Source organism: Ovis aries, chromosome 15 (assembly GCF_016772045.2).
Source record: "Ovis aries strain OAR_USU_Benz2616 breed Rambouillet chromosome 15, ARS-UI_Ramb_v3.0, whole genome shotgun sequence".
Taxonomy (NCBI): Eukaryota; Metazoa; Chordata; class Mammalia; order Artiodactyla; family Bovidae; genus Ovis; species Ovis aries.
Genome location: NC_056068.1, coordinates 76,475,983 through 76,494,300, shown reverse-complemented (window position 1 = coordinate 76,494,300; position 18,318 = coordinate 76,475,983). Strand labels below are relative to the sequence as shown.

At 44.3% G+C, this 18,318-nt stretch overlaps 1 protein-coding gene across 2 annotated transcripts in view; it reads left to right on the top strand.

Annotated features, from left to right (window-relative positions):
- The first annotated feature begins 31 nt into the window (after positions 1-31).
- Positions 32-18,318, top strand: part of NUP160 (nucleoporin 160) — a 43,457-nt gene continuing 25,170 nt past the window's right edge. The window contains exons 1-9 of one of the 2 annotated variants that reach the window (XM_060399575.1): positions 32-145; positions 421-532; positions 5,263-5,473; positions 6,023-6,245; positions 8,331-8,409; positions 8,718-8,832; positions 9,511-9,669; positions 16,315-16,392; positions 16,666-16,763. In XM_060399575.1, the coding sequence (XP_060255558.1) occupies positions 46-145; positions 421-532; positions 5,263-5,473; positions 6,023-6,245; positions 8,331-8,409; positions 8,718-8,832; positions 9,511-9,669; positions 16,315-16,392; positions 16,666-16,763 (1,175 nt within the window). In that variant the 5' untranslated portion in view covers positions 32-45. The remainder of the gene's footprint in view (positions 146-420; positions 533-5,262; positions 5,474-6,022; positions 6,246-8,330; positions 8,410-8,717; positions 8,833-9,510; positions 9,670-16,314; positions 16,393-16,665; positions 16,764-18,318) is intronic. The other variant, XM_012096416.3, reaches the window with a different exon arrangement.

Below are 18,318 nucleotides of genomic sequence, written 5' to 3'. Positions count from 1 at the left end.
CCGGCCCTGCTGGTGTCCCGTCGGGCCTCGCGGCGGCGCGGGAAGATGGCGGCGGCGGGAGCCGTGGAACGGAGCTTCGTGGAGCTCGTCGGCGCTGAGCGCGAAAGGCCCAGGCACTTTCGGGAGTTCACCGTCTGCGGCATTGGTACGGCAGCATCCCAGCAGAGCGCGATCCGAACCTTCCCCTCGGGCCTCCCCTGTGGATTTCTCCATCCCAACCCCCGCCCCCCCGTTACCCTTCTGAGCCCACATGCCTGTTAGCACAGGAATCAGAGCTACCTTAGTGTCCTGCTGCCTCCTCTTCCCTCCCCTTTCATTCTGTATGGACTGTCAGTCCGTCCTCCTCTGCTTTCTCAGCGACCTCGGTCCGTGTCATGCCCAGAGAACCACGTGTGCAGGCTGACCACTCACCTTTTACAGGAACTGCAAATGCAGCGGCCGGAGCCGTGAAATGCAGTGAGAGCGCGGGAGGCTTCTACTATGTGGAAAGTGGCAAGTTGTTCTCCGTCACCAGAAACAGATTCATTCATTGGTGAGTGCTGTGTTTGGCAAGCCCTCTGGAAGGTCGGGTCGTTCGGCGGCTGAATTTTCCTGTCTGGCCCTGAGATGTCATTCATTTTCCGAGTGGTTGTAGACAGGAAAAGAAAAAAAGACTGCTTTCTATTTCTGTCTTAATCAGTGGAGAATTAAGGACACCCAGAGTTCTGGAAGAGTTACCCTATCAGGCAACACTAAAAGCAGAAGAAATGTAGCATAGGGGCTAAAGCCCCAAAGACCAGTTTTTAAACATGAGCCCGTTATGTATTTGTAGTGCTTTACATTCATCCTATGTGTTTGAGCCTTTACTTGTCAGGCACTGCTAGGTGTCCTGGGGACAAAATGACTAACAAAAACAATCACCGTTTTCATCATGCAAGGTGTGGCAGTGTAAGAGACGTGGACCTACCTTTCATGGGGCAGTTTTGAGAAGAAAAAAGGCATCAAGCTAATGTTCATGCATAGGTATATCAATACAGATTTTTCATTCTTGCCTCAGAGGAGAAGAATAGGGTTTTGAGAGGCTAATGGGAAGACCAAGTGTTATTGGTGGGGCTGGAGAGGCCTAAAGTAAGTCACATTTAACCTGAGATTGGAAGGGTGAAAGGTTAGCCAAGCAAGGTGTTGTGGGAGAGAGCATTTGAGCAAGTGGGATCACTGTCTCCAAAATCCATGAGGTGAAAAGAATTTGACAGGTTTGAGGAACTGACTAAAGATCTATGCGGCTTAACTGCAAATGGCAAAATGGAAAAGGACGTGAGCGATGCTGAGACTAGTAGCTAGGGTGGACTCATCATGAAGGACCTCAGGCTGTGCTTGGTCTCTGCTCTGGTGCATGGGCTTCTCATTACGGCAGCTTCTCGTTGCAGAGCACAGGCTCTAGAGCGTGGCCTTAGCTACTGCATAGCATATGGAGTCTTCCTAGGCCAGGGATCGAGCTGATGTCCCGAGACTTGGCAAGCAGATTCTTAACCACTAGACTACCAGGGAAGCCCCAAGATATGTGAATTTTATCCTGAGTATGTTGAGCAGTCACTGAAAGTCTATAAGCATGATCAAAATCACATTTTAAAATAATCATTCTGCTTTGTGTAAAATAGATTTGGGATGGATGGGTAAAATACAAAAGAACAGTTTGCTTTTATGATGGACCAAGTAAGACATTGAAAGGTTGTTAAATCACACAAAGATGCTGGGATTCTTGGCCCCCGGAGGAGAAGAATTCAATCCAGGGCCAGAGACGAGGTTTGATCGCTCAGAGCTTTTGTGTAATAAAGTTTTATTATAGTATAAAGGAGATAGAGAATGCTTCTGACATAGGCATCAGAAGGGTTCAGAAAGAGTACCCCCCTGTTAGTCTTCAGCTGAATGTTATATAACCCACTCCAGTACTCTTGCCTGGAAAATCCCATGGACGGAGGAGCCTGGTGGGCTGCAGTCCATGGGGTCGCTAGGAGTCGGACACGACTGAACGACTTCACTTTCACTTTTCACTTTCATGCATTGGAGAAGGAAATGGCAACCCACTCCAGTGTTCTTGCCTGGAGAATCCCAGGACGGGGGAGCCTGGTGAGCTGCCGTCTATGGGGTCACACAGAGTTGGACACGACTGAAGCGACTTAGCAGCAGCAGCAGCATTCTGTTAATGAAAGAAAGGAATGTCTTGAAACTCAGAATGGCACCAGGCCCCTCACCCATAAGATGCATTTTGGGATAATCTTGGCACCAAATGGTTCATCCTGGGCCATAAAATGATTAACTTGAATCTTGAAGAAGGGCAGATCACCATACAAATAGTTTCATTTACATAGATTAGAGGAACAGTATCTGAGTATAACATACTGGTTTGTCAAGGAGGTTCTGAGCCAAGAGGTGGAACCAACTTGAAGATAGAGTTTGGGGTAGATGCATAGTATGTTAACATAGCTTAAGATAAACATTTCCATAAGAAAAAGGCATTGGTTGTCTCTAGGTTTGAGAATAGTTAACTTCAGGTGAAACCAGGTGTCATTATGGCAACACAGTATTTTAAGGGAAACCTCCTTTTAAATGTGTATAGAGAAGGAAAAAATATCGATAGTTTGTTTCCTCCTGCTTCCTTCTGCCGCTTAAGAGAGATAAAAATGTCTGACACTTGCAGGCTATTTCCTCCGTTTGGAGACCGCTGGCCTTCATGCCTGTTACCCTCTCAACATGTTGGTGACTCAGCTGTGGGAGTAGCTAGAAAAACAGAGATAGATGGATTCGAGATACACTTAGAGGGTAGCTTCATTAGGACCAGGTGATAGACTGACAATGGGATAAAGGATGGTAAGGGAAAAGGAGGGAGCAAGGACAAGTTCCCGTCTTTTGGTGTGACTGACCAGATATCCTGCAGAAGGATTGCCGTCTTCTGAGATGTAGAAGATGGGTTTTGGACGGGTGTTAAGTAGTTCTTTTAGCCGTGCTATTAAAGTGTCTGTGTAGTTGCATTTTGACAGTGTCAAGTAGGCATTGAAATTTATAGGTTCAGAAGAAAGACCTGTGTTAGAGGTGCAAATCTCATTGATTTCAGAAATATTTTTGAGTGCCTAATATGTTCCGACACCAGTGCTAAAGAATCTCCCTGCCAGTACAGAGGATACAAGAGATGTGAGTTCGATCCCTAGGTCAGGAAAATCCCCTAGAGGAGGGCATGGCAACCCACTGCAGTATTCTTGCCTGGAGAATCCCAGGGACAGAGGATCCTGGCAAGCTCTGTAGGGCTTTGGGTTGCAAAGAGTCAGACTGAAGTGACTTTGCAGACACACAATGTGTTCCAGTGAATGTTTAGGGACTGGGAACATAGCAGGGAATAAAGCAGACAGTCCTTGCTCTCAGCAGAAGCTGATCAATAACAGTAACCCCAAAAAACAGTAGTTCATCAGGTGATATGTGGAATGGAGAACAGGGAAGGGAGAAGGGGAATTATTATGTTTAATATTTCACATAGGGTAGTTGGGCAAGACCCAGTGATAAGTTAACATTTGAGCAGAGGAAATAAGGGTACCCAGGGGGTGAGATTTCAGGTAGAGTCTTTGAAGAAAAAGGGCAAAAATCCCGAGACAGGAGCTTGTGTGTTGTTTTCAAAGAATGGGAAAGGGCCAGAAGTCTGCCTCTTGAGAGAATGAAGGATGGAGGAATAAGGTAGCCAAGGGGCAGATTAGGGCTTTGTCAGTTATTTCAAGGCTGTGACTTTTACTTTAAGTGAGAGGAGGGTTTTAAGTGAAGAAGTATTATGAATAACAGTGTTTTTAAAAGGTGCTTGTCTGCTGTGTTGAGAACAGAGTGTAGTAGGAAGGGATGGGAGCAGGGAGGCCAATTAGAGGTTGGTGCCACAATCCACACAAACGATGGTGGCGGCTTACAATGAGTTTGGTATTGTTAGAGGCTGTGAGAAATCTTCTAATAGTGGATATGCTTTAAAACTATTTTGTTAGAATTTAGTGTTGGATCAGATGTAGGGTATATAGAAAGGAAAAATTCAAGGGTGAACCCCATGTTTTTGGCATGAGCAACTGGAAGTTACAGAGACGCCATCCATGAGTTGGGAAAGAAGTGGAGGTGAAGCAGATGTTTTCCTGGTTTGCTGGGTCCAGGAATTCTGTTTCGGACAGGTGTAGTTTGAGATCCCTGATGTACAAGTGCAAGTTTGAGGCAGTAGTTAGGAGGTGAGTGGAGAGTGTGGGCTGAAGAAGATACAGATTTAGAAATCATCGTCAGTCAAAGCTGTTAAACCAAAGGTGATCGCCCATAGCAGTGGTCCGCAAGCTTCTTGGCACCAAGGACCAGTTTCACAGAAGACAATTTTCCCACAGATCTGGGGTGGGGGGACTGGTTTCAGGACGATTCAGGCACATTACATCTGCGGTGACCTTGGTTATTGTGACATCAGCTCCACCTCAGATCATGAAGCGTTAGATCCTGTAGGTGGAAACCCGCTGACAGAGAGGAGAATCGGGTAGTGCAGTAGATGAGATCTGGTTAGGACACGGCCAGCATGGTGCTGTCTGTGGTTCTGAAGCTACCGCATAGCAGAGGTATACGTGAGCAGGAGTCTCTTCCTGCTTCCTAGCAGGAGGAAGCTTTAGAAGGGACTTATAAGATCACTGTAGTTTGATGGCTATAGTGATTATATGTAGAGGCCATGTTACACTATAAGTTGTGAGTGTGTGGTGTGAATTTTAATCCTAGTGGAGTTTAATTGAATTGACTATTGTTCTAAAGGTTTCCCAGGTGGTGCTAGTGGTAAAGAACCCGTCTGCCAATGGGGGAGATAAGATAGACCTGTGTTCAGTCCCTGGGTCGGGAAGATTCCCCCTGGAGCAGGGCATGGCAACCCACTCCAGTATTCTTGCCTGGAGAATCCCGTGGACAGAGGAGCCTGGAGGGCTGCAGTCCATAGGGTTACAAAGAGTCAGAACTAACTAAAGCGACTTAACACTTTGTTCTAAACATACTATCAAGTTTGGAAATGTCTCCATTTAACAGAGAATCATATAATAATAGTTGAATTGTATATAATGCTGTGTTTTGTAGACTATACAATGTGGTTTGGAATGTCAGAATTGATTTGAGTTTGCTTATCCAAAATTTTTGAATTAGAGTTCACCTGAAAACTATTGTCATACATTTCCATGCAACAATCAGAAAGAAAAGTGTAAACTCTTTTTTTTGTTGTTTTTTACAAATGTCTCTTTTTAATAGGAAAACCTCTGGAGATACATTGGAGCTGGTGGAAGAGTCACTGGACATAAATCTGTTGAATAATGCAGTTCGCCTCAAATTCCAAAACTGCGTCCTTCTACCCGGAGGAGTTCATGTCTCTGAGACTCAGAATCATGTGATGATCTTGATATTGACCAATCAGACCGTGCATAGATTGCTTTTACCACACCCTTCCCGGATGTATAGGAGTGTAAGTTGGTTAAGTATAATGTCCTTTATTTCTCAGATTACTTGGTCGCAAATTTAGTATTAGAGCAGTGTCCTTTGGAACTGAAGAAAGGATGGATTCCTGGCTAGCCCTAACCAAGCACACTTCCGTGCTGGCATTGTTGTTTAGTCGCTAAGTCATGATCGGCTCATTTGCGACCCTATGGAATATAGCCCGCCAGGCTCCTCTGTCCGTGGAATTGCCCAGGCTCTTCTGTCCATGGAATTACTGGAGCGGGTTGCCACTTCCACCTCCAGGGGATCTTCTCCACCCAGGGAACGACCCCACATCTCCTGAATTGCAGGCAGATTCTTTACCGAGGAACTGCTGGGGAAGCCTCATACTTTCCTAGTTACTATTTAAAATGATCAAATACATTCTAAGTTGCAAAAATAGTTTTATTAAAAAGAACAGCTTCTTTTTTCAACTCAACAATTTTTTACTTTAAAAACATTGATAGCAATTGGGAGGAACTGAGCAAAATTCATTTATTTTGTTTTTAACAGATTTTTCTTTTTCATTTCTCCACAGGAGTTGGCAATCGAAAGTCAGATGCAGTCAATATTCACTGACATTGGAAAAGTTGATTTTAGGGATCCTTGCAACTATCAGTTGATCCCGTCAGTGCCTGGCCTCTCCCCTGGTTCTGCCGCCTCAGCAGCCTGGCTGAGCAATGATGGGGAGGCTCTGTTTGCTCTGCCATCTGCCTCTGGGGGGATCTTTGTTCTTAAACTACCTCCTTATGACGTACCTGGTAAGAACGGGAATGCAACATGGATTTAATTTCAAACAGATACTGGCATTAAGACAGATGTTAGAAGTCCAGGGCCGTTATCCAGTGCAGGAACTGCTTCCAAACCATCCTAAATTCATTATTACTTTCCTAATGAGTCCCTAACACTTCACAGTTTTTCCCAAGAGGGTGGGATTTTATACGGTGAATGAGGAACTGCAGCTTACTGGAATATAGGAAAACAGGTGGCTATAAGGTGGCCTATTCTAAGGCCTTTAGTAGAGATGAGTTGCCTGATGTCTGTTTTCAGTTTGAGGTGCTGTGACTAAAATAAGTTTAACTGAAACAAGGAAGCTCAGTGCTGCTACCATGCTCCAAGTTACCACCTTCTCTTACCTGAACTATCGCGTTTGCTTCCTAATTATCTTTCCAGATCTGTCCTTAGCCCTCTGCAGAAACTTCTCAGGCAGACGGAGAAGTCATGCCTCCGTTGAGTCATGCCATTCCACTGCTCGAAGCCCTCAGGGCGGGGCTGTTCTTCATCTCACTCCAATAAACGCCATAAGCGTCCTTAGGGCGACGCCCTGCTGCCTCTCTAACTGCATCTTCTCATTCTTTCTCCCCTCCTCCAAACCTGCCACATGTCTTCTGGCAGTTCCTTGAACATACCAGGCACACCTGCCTAAGGGCTTTGGTGGTGTTCAATCGCTCAGTTGTGTCCGACTCTTTGCAACCCAGTGGACTGCAGCACACCAGGCTTCCCGGTCCTTCACCATCTTCCGGTGCTTGCTCACACTCATTTCCATTGAGTCAGTGATGCCATCCAACTGTCTCGTCCTCTGTTGTCCCCTTCTGCCTTCAATCTTTCCCAGCGTCAGGGTGTTTTCCAGTGAGTCAGCTCTTCATATCTGGTGGCCAAAGGATTGGAGCTTCACTTTGAGCATCAGTCCTTCTGATGAATATTTAGGATTGATTTCCTTTAGGATTGACTGGTTTGATCTCCTTTGATCATCCAAGGGGCTCTCAAGAGTCTTCTCCAGCACAGTTAAAAAGCTTCAGTTCTTCAGTGCTCTGTCTTCTTTACGTTCCATTCGCAAATCCACGGATGACTACTGGAAGAACTATAGCTCTGACTGTACAGACCTTTGTCAGCACAGTAATGTCTCTGGTTTTTAACATGCTGTCTAGGTTGGTCATAGCTTTTCTTCCAAGGAGCAAGCGTCTTTTAACTTCATGGCTGCAGTCACTGTCCTCAGTGATTTTGGAGCCCAAGAAAATAAAGTCTGTCACTGTTTCCATTGTTTCCCCATCTGTTTGCCATGAAGTGATGGCACCGGATGCCATGATCTTAGTTTTTTGAATGTTGAATTTTAAGCCAGCTTTTTCACTCTCTTCTTTCACCTTCATCAAGAGGCTCTTCTTCGCTTTCTGCCATAAGGGTGGTGGCATCTGCATATCTCAGGTTGTTGATATTTCTCCCTGCAGTCTGGATTCCAGGGCTTTGGTGGGAATAGTCTGTCCCCAGCTACCACTGTGGCTCATTCTCTCAGTTCCTTTAGGTCCTTTCTCAGTGGGTGATCTGACCACTTTTTAAAATTGTAACGCACGCCACCCCCTCCCCGCACTCACTGTACCCTTTCTGTGTTTTCTTTTTCTCCACTTAATGCATTCTGTTTACTTTGTTAACTGTCTGCTTCCCCCTTCCTCTGAGTGGACTGTTAAGTTCCAGGAGGGCAAGACTGTTTTCACTTGTATTTTCTGCTGTATCTCTCGCATCTAGAACTGTGCCTAGCACAGGAAAGGTACTGATGGTTGCTTTTGGAAAGAATGAAGTGCTGCTTCTGAGCAGCCACATGGGTTACCATTTGTAAATGGCAAAAATTTCCCCTCAGAATATAAAACTGCTGTTGCTCTTGATCCAGTAATGATTCAGAATATTTTAGTTAGGAGATATCTATGGAAAAGGTACAGCCTAAGGCTTCCTTGGTATAGAAAGCTCACCCGTTATAAATTCCTTGTTCACGGTTGCATACTCTTGTCTTTGGGTTTCGCCAAGTATGGTCACAGGGTGCCTTGGGTATCACTGGCCTGTTTTCCGTCTTGCAGGGGTGGTGTCAATCGTGGAGCTGAAACAAAGTTCAGTGATGCAGCGCCTGCTCATAGGCTGGATGCCCACAGCTATCAGGTGAGTGGTCTCTAGCCGGTGAATCAGAGGGCCCAAGAGTGTGAGCCTTTGCCCTGGTCAGCGGTGATTAGTGCTTCCAGTCTGACTCTAAGACAAATAAACGTCATGCTGGAAAGGAGAAGGGTCTACACAACACCGCACTCCAGTAACTGGACACAAGTCAGATAGAAAGTGTGCTGTGTTCCAGCCTGGAAACTCTTGCTCCTTCCATTAAGAGTGTACATTTTATTTTGTCTCTTAAATTGCAAACTCTGATGATCGGGTAATTGGCGCCAATAAAACGCTAATGCTCAGCCTTCCGTTTTCAGAGGGGACCAGGGGCCTTCAGATCGTCCCCTGAGCCTTGCTGTGCATTGTGTCGAGCACAATGCCTTCATCTTTGCTCTGTGTCAAGATCATAAACTACGAATGTGGTCTTACAAGGTAAATGCTACACTGATAGTTGCTGTAAGTTACAGTAGGGTTGCGGATTGTAGAGAAGTTGAAATAAGTCTTGTTTCCTCTCGTAAAGATGAGCAGATCTCTTACTTAGGAAATGATGGGCTGTTTCCAGATTCAGCAGTTTCAGTTAACTTTATTTTTCCTACGTTTCTCCCCGGAATTTTCGTATTTTTATTTTGGGAAATTAAGTCCTACAGAAAGGCTGAAGTCGTACAAAGTATACGCTTCACTTCAGGACAAATGCGGTTTTAAAACGCAAGTTGAGAGACTTCCGCTGGGGGTCCAGTGTCTAGGATCCTGTGCTCCCTATGCAGGGGGTGCATGTTGGATCCCTGGTTGGAGAACTGAGATCCCACATGCCACACAGTGTGGCCAAAACCTTTTTTTTTTTTTTTTTAAATAAAAACTTAAAAAAATAAAATGCAAGTTGGTAAAATACTATTCAACCTTTGAATACAAAATAGCTAATGATTTTATCTATCAGACCAAAGAAATGTTTTCATCTCAGCCCTTTAAAAAAAAACAAACCTTAGGGCCCTTCAGCAGATAAATTACATACGGTGCTAGATATGATGGATACGCATTCTTTAAAAAGGGAAGGAGGTTTTTTTTCCATCTTGAATGTTTTTTAATACCACTTACTAAATCTTTTCTTGACAGGACCAAATGTGCCTGATGGTGGCTGACATGCTGGAGTTCGTCCCCGTAAATAAAGATCTCCGGCTCACTGCTGGGACTGGACACAAACTGCGACTTGCTTATTCCCCTTCCATGGGGCTCTACCTGGGAGTATACCTGCACGCACCAAAGCGAGGACAGGTATGAGGCAGCTGAGACATGTATCGCGTTATTCTGTGTGTGCTGGCGTGGAGCAGCAGCAGCAGGCTCATCGAGCCTCTTTTCAGCTTCTCACATCAGCCTCTAAATGTATCTTGCATTGTTTCCACAAAAAAAAAATGTTTCCACTTTTTGTGCTACTGTGTGAATTGAAAGATCTGAAAGGAAAATTCAGGATGAAAGGGAGTTTAAAGGAATGTGGGAGGAAAGTGAAGCGAAAGTCGCTCAGTCGTGTCCGACTGCAACCCCATGGACTATACAGTCCTTGGAATTCTCTAGGCCAGAATACTAGAGTGGGCAACTTTTCCCTTCTCCAGGGATCGAACCCAGGTCTCCCACATTGCAGGTGGATTCTTTACCAGCTGAGCCACAAGGGAAGTCCGTGGAAGGAAAGGTTAACCAAAACTAAACAAGAAAGAGCTAGTTTGAAAGTCTGAGTGAAAAAAATGGAGTTGTGAACGGGATGTAGGTGTTATTAAGTAGTGCAGGGGAAGTTAATTTTACGAAATGATTTTGCTCATCATTCAAACATTAGCTGTTGTATGTCGATGAGGTATTTAGGATACAATACAGTGGTATAAGGGTTGCCCAAGGAGGCCTTACAAAGAGCTGAGAAAAGAAGAGAAGCTAAAAGCAAAGGAGAAAAGGAAAGATATAACCATTTGAATGCAGAGTTCCAAAGAATAGCAAGGAGAGATAAGAAAGCCTTCTTCAGTGATCAATTGAAAGAAATAGAGGAAAACAATAGAATGGGAAAGATTAGAGATCTCTTCAAGAAGATTAGAGTTGGGCACAGTAAAGGACAGAAATGGTATGGACCTAACAGAAGCAGAAGATATTAAGAAGAGGTGGCAAGAATACACAGAAGAATTGTACAAAAAAGATCTTCACAACCCAGATAATCATGATGGTGTGATCACTCATCTAGAGCCAGACATCCTAGAATGTGAAGTCAAGTGGGCCTTAGCATCACTACGAACAAAGCTAGTGAAGATGATGGAATTCCAGTTGAGCTATTTCAAATCCTGAAAGATGATGCTGTGAAAGTGCTGCACTCAATATGCCAGCAAATTTGGAAAACTCAGCAGTGACCACAGGACTGGAAAAGGTCGGTTTTCATTCCTATCCCTAAGAAAGGCAATGCCAAAGAATGTTCAAACTACCGCACAATTGCACTCATCTCACATGCTAGTAAAGTAATGCTTAAAATTCTCCAAGCCAGCTTCAGCAGTACATGAACCATGAAATTCCAGATGTTCAAGCTGGATTTAGAAAGGCAGAGGAACCAGAGATCAAATTGCCAGCATTCACTGATTCATGGAAAAAGCAAGAGAGTTCCAGAAAAACATTTACTTCTGCTTTATTGACTATACTAAAGCCTTTGACTGTGTAGATCACAACAGACTGTGGAAAATTCTTAAAAAGATGGGAGTACCAGGCCACCTTACCTGCCTCCTGAGAGATCTGTATGCAGGTCAGGAAGCAACAGTTAGAACTGGACATGGAACAACGGTTCTTTATTCATTTGGAACCGGTCCAAATGAATCAAATCGGGAAAGGAGTACGTCAAGGCTGTACATTGTCACCCTGCTTATTTAACTTATATGCAGAGTACATCATGGGAAGCACTGGGCTGGATGAAGCCCAAGCTGGAATCAGGATTGCTGGGAGAAATATCAGTCACCTCAGATATGCAGATGACACCACCCTTATGGCAGAAAGCAACAAGAACTAAGCCCTGTGGCACAGCCAAATAAATAAGTAGATTGTTGGATATTGTGTTTGGCACGGTGCCGGGCCCTTTATGTACATTAACAGCAGATGTGTGGACTGTGTGCTTCCTCTGGACTCACACACCACACATACCATCCATTTAATCCTAGTGACATTCCAGCAAGGTTGGGTTTGTCCTCCTCCTCCACTGGAGCTCTGATTCCCCATGCTGGGTGCTGAGCTGTCTGGGTCCCCTCCTCAGTCCTGTTGGGCTCTGGTGTCCCAGTCCATCAGCAAACTCCGGGAGACAGTGAAGGACAGAGGAGGCCAGCGTGCTGCAGTCCGTGTGTCAGGCACGACTGAGCGACTAGACGAGAGCGGCCCCGCTCCAGGGTGCCCTTTCACGTGGATGCCCTCCCCGCCCCCTCGGGCGCTGACGCTGCGCTGGTCCACCCCCGTGCAGTGGACACCCTCCTCGCCTCCTTGGGCTCTAGTCTCCAGTGCGGGCTGTCTCTCCGTGTGGACCCTCCTCGCCCTGCATGAGTTTACACCCTGCCCCAGGCCTTCCACATAGGTGGACGCCCCCTCGCCCTGCTCACGCTCATCGCCTGAAGCCAGGCTGCTGCCCAATACGGAGACTCTTATTCTTACCTCCTTGGGTTCTTTTTTTTGTTTTGTTTCATTTTTTACCTTTTTGGCCAAACTGCCTCACTTGCGGAATCTTAGTTCCCTGACCAGGGATCAGACTCACGCCCCCTGCATTGGAAACAGTCTCAACCCTGGACCACAAGAGAAGTCATTTGTCCTTGGGTTCTTGATTCATGCCCCCCGCTCCCTGGGCTCAGTAATTTGTTCGGATGGCCCACAGAACTCAGGGAAGCCCTCACGGTTACTGGTTTATTATACAGTAAATGCTGAAGACGTAGGTGGGGTGAGGTCCAGAAGGGTCTTGAGGCACACCACCATCCCAGCACACGGATGTGTTCCCCAGCCTGGGCGCTCCCCACACCCCAGAGGGATAGGGCTTCTTACGGAGGCCTCATCACATAGGCATGATAGATTATTGATCCAGTGGCCTTTCTTCCCTTTCTAGAAAATAGGGGTCTGGGCTGAAAGTTGCAAGATTGTATTCAGGCTTCCTCTTTCTGGTGACCAGTTGCCATCCTGAAGCTATCCAGGAGTCAGCTCTTGGAGCAAAAGGTGTTCCTGTCACTCAGGAAATGCACAGGGATTTAGGAGTCTGTGCTGGAAACCAGGGTCAAAGACCAGCTACTATAACAAAAGATGTTCCCAGCGCCTCTGTCACCACTCAGAAGATGGCAGGGGTTTTAGGAGCTCGGTGTCAGGAGCCAGAGACCGACATGTATGTTTATTGCTACTTCACAGACTCTTGATAGAGATTTGGTAACTCGAGATCATACTGAAAAGCATTGCCATCTTAGCAGTATTAAGGTTTCTGCTTCATGAACACGGGATGCTTTTCCATTTAATGTTTTATAGTTTTCATGATACAGGTTTTGTGGGGTTTTTTTAATCAACTTATTCCTATGTATTTTATTCCTTTTGATACTATTGTAAGTAAAGTTATTTTAATTTCATTTCTGGTTCCTCATTGCAGGTTTATAGAAATATAATTCACTTTTTTATATTGATTTTATATATACTGAACTCTTTTTAGTTCTGGTAGTGTTATAGTGGAATCCTTGGGACTTCCTATTTATAGGACAGAAACACCTGCAAATAAAGATAGTTTTATTACTTCCTTTCCAGTTTGTATGCCTTTTCTTTTTTTGTCTTAATTTCCTTGAACAGATCCTCCAGTATAGTGTTGAATAGAAGTGACAAGAGTTGACACCCTCCATTTCCAGTTTAAGAGAGAAAGCTTTGGGTGTTTCACCACTGAGTATGATGTTAGCTGTGTATTTTTGTGTTGAGGAAGTTCCTGTCTATTCCTAGCTTGTTGAGTTTTTATCATGAAAGAGTGTTCAGGTTGGTGCCACTGTGACATTAGGGCATCAGTAGTTTGACCCACTGTTGCTTTTTTGCATTATCCGTGCAAATATTAACACAATGAAAAGGGCAAATAATGTAGAATTACTGTGAAGAATTTTGACCTCACTGACCCCCTGAAATTAGTCTTGGGGACCTCTAGGTGTCTGCAGACCACATTTTGAGAACCTGTGCTCTAAAGATTACACTGAGATAGGATGTGTTATTCTAGAATTAGGGTCAAATTGAGCAGAGCTATTACCTGCTTTGGTTTAAGCATTAAGGTTTATTAATGAAGCCTAAAATCATATACACTTCATTTTTAGCAGCCATGTAATGCTGGTGTGCCTATTCAGAGTATAATGAGGTTGAGGTCGTTTTTTGTTGTTTTTTTTTCTAAACAAAAACTGCTCTTCAGAATGTTTTTTTCTCCCTAACCTGCACATTTGAAGTTTGGTTTTGTTTTTTCCAGATTTGTTTATTGGTTGTGGTGGGTCTTTGTTGCTGCACAACAGCTTTCTTTTAGTTGGGGTGAGTTGGGGCCACTCTTGGTTGCGATGTGTGGGCTTCTTGTTGGGATGGCATCTCTTGTTGTGGAGCAGTCTCCATTCCTCTGAGGCCTCTAGGATCTTCCTGGACCAGGGATCGAGCCGGTGTCCCTTGCATTGCAAAGCAGATTCTTAACCACTGGACCACCACGGAAGCCCTGTTTGGCCTTTTTAATCTCTGTAGTAGTTTACATCCATTCCTGTTAGTTTCATTTGTTTCTTCTTGGTTTTCTTTTGGTTCTTTGGACACTAATTCTGTTAAGTGCCTTAATTTAATCATTCTCAGCATCATGTCCTCAGTGTTATATTATGCCATATGTATTTCCATCTGGGCTTCCTTGGGCTCAATGCTTAAGAATCTGCCTGCAATGCAGGAGACATGGGTTTGATCCTTGGGTTTGGAAGATGCCCTGGAGGAAAAAATGGCAACCCGCTCCAGTATTCTTGCCTGGGAAATCCCATGGACACAGGAGCCTGGTGGACTATAGTCCATGGGGTCGAAAACCAGTTGCACAGGACTTAGCCACTACACAGTAATAGTAATGGTTTCCGTCTAGGACACTAATAAAAATCTCAAACAGAAGTGCCACAGACCTGTGATGTGGTCTGTGGAATGGTCTTGGGCCACAAATTGTTTGTTACTAGTTTACAATAAAATAAGTACAGAAACTGAGAATGGAAGCATAAGTGATTTGATGTTGCCGCAGACATGCGTGGTTTCTGTATGTCATGAAAGAATCGGTCTGAGGGGCTTCTCTAGCGGTCCAGCGATTTAAGACCCCATGATTCCACTGCAGAGTACGCAGGTTCAGTCCCCGCTCGGGGGATTAGGATTCCCACATGCCACCCAGTGGAGCCCCTGCCCGTGCCCCCCGTCCCCCTCCAAAAAAAGAATATTAGTCTGGAGCAGGTTAAAAAATTTAAAAAAAAAAGCGTCCCTTTGTTCCTTTACGACAGGTGGTTTGAGAAGCGCTGTACTGGACCAGCGTTTTCCCAGCTTTTTGGCTGGAAGAACAGCAAATGGTTTACATGGCCATCTGGACACCGTTATGTGGCGATGGACATATAACAGAAAACAGTTTTCATGAAACATATTCACCATGGGTGATGAGCTAATAAGCTCTTAATCTTTTTTTTTTCTTAAATGCTGGTTGAGACCTACTAAGTTGATTCATGTCTCAGTAGTGCTTTGAGATATGTAGCTGGTAAAATGTAGCTGGAGGCGGGAATGAATGTGGCCACCACATATTTTTCTCATGCTTTGTACAGTCTGTTTTTCTCTCAAAGGGAATCACTATGTATTTTTTTTTAAGCTTCTTGTGAATAGTTGTTTATGTTACCAGGATAGAATCATCACTCTTAGTAGTTTATAGTATATCTTCTTTGTCAAGAAATTATTTAAACTAATGTTCATTAAATATTATTTTTGAGTTTGACATCTTCTTTGTTTTGGCAGTACAGTTAAATATGAAACATGAATTATTTTATAGGTTTTTGTTTGTAGGGAAGATTGACTCGAGTTGATTTCTATCATGTGTATGTTTTAAATTATTTTTGGTAAAAGCATTAAAAATAGGTTTCTGACCATAGATTCCACTTCATACCCAAGGATAGCTACCATGGCGGGGGGAAATAGTAAATATCAAGTGTTAGGGAGGATGTGGAGACATTGAAACCCTTGTACATTACTGGTGGGGATGTAAAAGGCTACAGCCACCATGGGGTACAGCTTGGCAACTCCTCAATTTCCGTATGACCAAGCAATTCCTCTTCTGGATATAAACCCAGAAGAATTCAAACTAGGGTCTTGATATTTGTACACCCACATTCTTAGCAACAATATTCCCAACAGCCGCAAAATGGAAGCAACCTAAGTCTCCGTCGATGACCGAATGGATAAACAAGATGTGGTATTTACATAAAACGGAATGTTATTCAACTTTAAAAGGAAAGAAATTCTGACACATGCTGCAGTGTGGGTAAACCTTGAGGATATTGTCCTCCTAAGTAAAAATACAGCCCCTAAAAGACAGGTGCCATTATGTTGAGGAGTCAAGATCCTAGGGATAGGCAGTAGGATGCTGGTCGCCAGGAGCTGGGCGGGGTGGGGGGGGGGGTGGGAATGGGGGATTTAATGAACACAGGGTTTCTGTTTTGAAAAACAAAAAAAAGCTTTGGAGATTGGTTGCACAAGTATAAATGTACTTAATACTACTAAGCTGTCCAATTGAAAATAGTTAAGATGGTAAGTGCTACATATATTTTACCACACATATTTTTTAAAAATTGGTTTTTGAATGCTAATAACTCTTACTTGCTTAGAAAAATGGCATGTTGGTTATTTCAGGTATTAACTTAGCAACTTGTGTTTTATCAGTTCTGCGTTTTCCAGTTGGTGAGCGCTGAGAATAACCGCTATAGCCTAGATCACATCTCCTCACTGTTCACTTCTCAGGTAGGTTGAATCATGCTTTGCATATCACTCAAGTACAGGAAAGAAGTATTGGCTAACTTACCTGTTGTAATGGGATTGTAATCTTAAAGTGGATTATTTAATGAAACTTGGTCCAAACAAAATTTGATTTGGATTTCACCTGGTTCACGTGGCACCATCTTTTGTTTCCATGTTTTACCTCTGCTTATATGAGTGTAACTCACCGTAAAGTAGTACCCTTTCTGTCTTATTCTAACCTGTATTTGTTTGTTTTCTCCCTGCATTTCCTTCCAGGAGACACTGATTGACTTTGCCTTAACCTCTACGGATATCTGGGCCCTGTGGCACGACGCCGAGAACCAGACGGCTGTGAAATACATCAACTTTGAACAGTGCGTCCCTCTCCTCTGTCCTCCTGCCTTGCCCCAGGCAAAGTCACGCTTAGAGAAGGGAGCTCATTGTGTAGGCTAAAGTCAAATGTGTGCATTTAAAGGGTTCGGCCCTAGGGTTGCCTGCCTTCTGATAGACCTTCTATTTCATTTTGCGTCCTTACCTTGCGGTTTTAGGACAGAAAAAGGATTCTTAGAGTTGGAATGACACACAGAAATATACATGTATACCATCTTTATCGGGAGAGATAGCACATATCCAAAAAACTTCTTTTTTTGTTTGTTTTTCAAACAAGCTCTGGCTGGCTTTATTAAAGAAAAGCTGTGCATGATTGACTTTTTACCAGTCTGCTCTGGCACGACCTGGATGCACCCGTGGCGGCCAGTGTGCATGCTCTGGTATCTCCCACGTGCGTTGCCAGTTCCGTGTTAACACCCCTGCAGCGATGGAGGCCTGTTCTGGCTAATATGTTCCGTGTTAACACCCCTGCAGCGATGGAGGCCTGTTCTGGCTCATACGGCCTAACACTGTACTTCAGATTTCCCCGAGGCTGGGTGCTTGGCAAGGATGGCCAGTTTCGCTTTGCTTTGTCTATCGTTGGCAGCGTTTGCTTGTACCCCAGCACCCACTTTCCACTTTTCATGACGGGTTGGAGCCTAGAGTTGAGCAACTCTAGCGACTTTTTCATGTTCACCGTCTTCTGCCTTAAGTGTGGGATGCCCCCAGCCAAGGGCAGCCTCCAAGAAGGCTGGGGAGCGAGCAAGGTCCCAAATACTTGTAATCTGCACATTTCCATTGTTTTTAAGCAAACTCCATTTCTGATACCCGCAACTTCCAAAAGTCACTGCAGCCCCTTTGAGGTCTCAGTGTCCTCACCCTAAGGTAAAAAGTAGATTCTACAACAGCAGCGCTTCTCAAACTTCGTTTTTTGATCGGGAAACCCTTTTATTTACATAATACGCATTTTAAGATTTTTAACAGTTACAAAACACATTTAAGAACCAGTTTTGAATCAGACACTTGTGTAATTCCTGAAACGTATGAAGGATTCCCTGGATCATATTTTGATGCTCCTGGAACTACAGTTGCCCCTTGAACAGTGTGGATTCTAAACTGGGAGGTCCACTTAATACATCGATTTTTCTCATAGCAGTTACTCTAGTACTGTGGGATCTACAGTTCCCTGAATAAGCTGTACCTGGGTTTTCGAGGGTCGGCGCCTGTAAACCCCCCATGTTGTTCAAGAGTCAACTATAAAGTAATTGTACCCAAGGGGTCCCTTATGAAACCCATATTCTAGATTAGAATTCTAGGAGTGGTTGCCCCCAGCTTGACCCTGAACCACACCTCAGAAAGCAGAGAGTACTCCTTATAGATGGCATCCAGGCAACTGGGTTAAAAAGGCAAAGAATCCAGTGTTGGGTGAGTTTGAAACCTGGTTCCCCACCTTATTAGCTGTGAGATACCCTAAACCTCACCTTAGACATCTTAAAATGAGGGCAGTGTATCCTTCAAAGAATTATCATAAGGTATAAATGAAGTGTGGGATTCTCTGGT